Here is a 2,399-nt window from a genome sequence, read left to right as displayed (position 1 = left end):
TGCGGGTTCCGTCCGCTGCACTTTCTCGCGCTCACGTGAATATTGCATGCATTCTTATCGACAATCGTACAACTTCGAGACAACCTAAACCCTACAACCCTACAAAGTAACCTACTGAGAAATGACATGCCATGCACGCTTCCATAGCAAACGCTTGCTGTGAAGTAACCACTACGCCTACTCACTGAGTTCTCGTACGTGTACGTGTACGTGTACGTATACGTATACATATACCGAAAGCGTACGACAGCGCTATGTCTTATGGTGCATGGGGGGTTTATCAGCTAGTTGCAAATAATCGTGACTGTGGGAGGATGCTCTACTTTAGACCAGCGTACAAACGCATTCATCCAATCACTACAAACCAAACACGTCTGTAGCACACAAACGCATTCATCTAATTACTACTTAACCAAACCCGTCTGCAGCACACAAGCGCTGGACCCACAGCAGCCGACGCTTCAAAGTCCTCCGAACCGCCAGGCGGCTCAATGCCACACACACAGCCACCAGAACTAACCACCCCTTCAGCAGAGACCCAGGATGGCGAAGAGAGTACAGGGCCTAAGGCGGACAACAGCACTGCGATGGAGCCAGATAGTGCACACTTGAGTATGTGGGGCGTAGGGGGCCGTTGGTGCGAGGGGTGTGTGTGCGTTAGTGGCACGCGCACGCTGTGTGTCTCGTACGGGTCGGTGGTAGTGTAGTGTCGTGTATTGTGTACCTACCAGCCTCGTAGCCATGACTACCATCGCAGGTTCGTTTAGGACTGTGTGTGGGTACATAGGGGGGCATGGCGGCAGGTTGGACTTCTAACGCGTGCGCATGTATATATACCAGGACAAACGGTCGTGTTACAAAACTCAGGTGCATGAGAGCGTGTCATTTGAGTCTTCCCAATAATCGAGATATTTGAGAGTATTGTTCCTTTTAGCTGTCACCGCCCCAACTTGCCCAACTGCAGATATCACAGAGCTGGTTCCGTGGGTTCGATTACTAGGTTGGTGGGAAATTTTATGACAAATTTGAGATGCTTGGCTGTGGTTAGTTATGCCACCTGTTTCAGGAGAGGCCGAGTGGGGTCCCTTAACTGGGCACACAGGTAGATGGCCTAAGGCATTATGCCACAGCATGCAGCGACTGTCTAGTATCTCGCACCTACGTGCGACTACGCATGTGACCGAGGACTTGTGCCAATTTCGAATGATTTTCAGTAGACAGTGTGTGCTTGAGATCTGCATGTATTTCATATCCTACTGATGTATACCATCCCTGTACACTGATGTCTGCACCTTATCACAGGTGATTGGGACTTTATTCCATATCCTACTGATAAATACCATCCCTGTACACTTTTTTCTGCACCTTATCACAGGTGATTGGGACTCTATTTCATATCCCACTAATACATACCATCCCTGTACACAGACGTCCGCACCTTATCACAGGTGATTGGGACTTATTTCATATCCCACTGATATATACCATCCCTGTACACAGACGTCCGCACCTTATCGGAGCACCTTGGGGCGGGCGAAGATGTCGGGACTATCAGTGAGACGAGCATTAATCTGCAGGACACGCCTTCGGATATGTGCAACTCAGTAGACAGTGTCACTGCCACCTCACCAGCCGAGAGCGCGCCCAGGGAGAGGCGGAGTGGCAGGTAGGGCATGAGCATGTGCAGAGGATCGTGTGTGCACACGGGAGGGAGCCTATCTCATTCAATGACTCAAATTTAGATGCATACATACGTGGGGGGGTTTTTTGGCGATTCTACCCATAACTGAGCGTGTGTGTCTAGCCATAACTGTGTGTGTGTGTGTGTGTGTGTGTACGGCGGAGTCGTTGTGCGTGCGCATATCGGCACTGCCCATATTGAGATCGCACAGAAGACGTGTGTGATCTACCTTCGTGCAGTACTTACTGGGTGTCCTTGTGTCTTGCTGTGTAGCTAGTTGGCTCTACAGCAGCTAGTTGGCTATATATAATTGTCTCGGATGCTTAATGTGTACTGTCGTAAGTGGCACGTACAACCACCTAACTGTATGGCAGAAACGCATACACATTCGCACTTGAGCTAGACTATGCCAAGGAAACACACCCACTCCCACCCCCACCCATACACTCACACACAACACGAATGGTACACACCCACTCACTCCCTCATATACTTAATACGAATGCTACACACACACATATATATATATATATATATATATATATATACAACACGATTGGTACACACCCGCTCACTCCCTCATATACACAATACGAATGCTACACACACACACTCACAAACACACACACACACACACCCATACACAACACGAATGATTACACACCCGCTCACTCTCTCATATACACAATAAGAATGCTGTACATACACACACACACAC

General features: G+C 48.9%; 1 protein-coding gene across 1 annotated transcript; it reads left to right on the top strand.

Annotated features, from left to right (window-relative positions):
- Positions 1–428: 428 nt before the first annotated feature.
- Positions 429–1,670, top strand: SARC_13730 (hypothetical protein; the record flags this gene model as incomplete). The annotated part of the gene is made up of 2 exons (XM_014292141.1): positions 429–612; positions 1,501–1,670. Coding segments are annotated over 2 exons (354 nt in total), but the record flags the coding sequence as incomplete, so codon positions are not given.
- Between the last annotated feature and the right edge of the window lie 729 nt (positions 1,671–2,399).

The sequence above is a fragment of the Sphaeroforma arctica genome, assembly GCF_001186125.1.
Source record: "Sphaeroforma arctica JP610 unplaced genomic scaffold supercont1.3656, whole genome shotgun sequence".
Classification (NCBI taxonomy): domain Eukaryota; class Ichthyosporea; order Ichthyophonida; genus Sphaeroforma; species Sphaeroforma arctica.
This window is presented reverse-complemented; position numbering and strand designations above follow the sequence as displayed.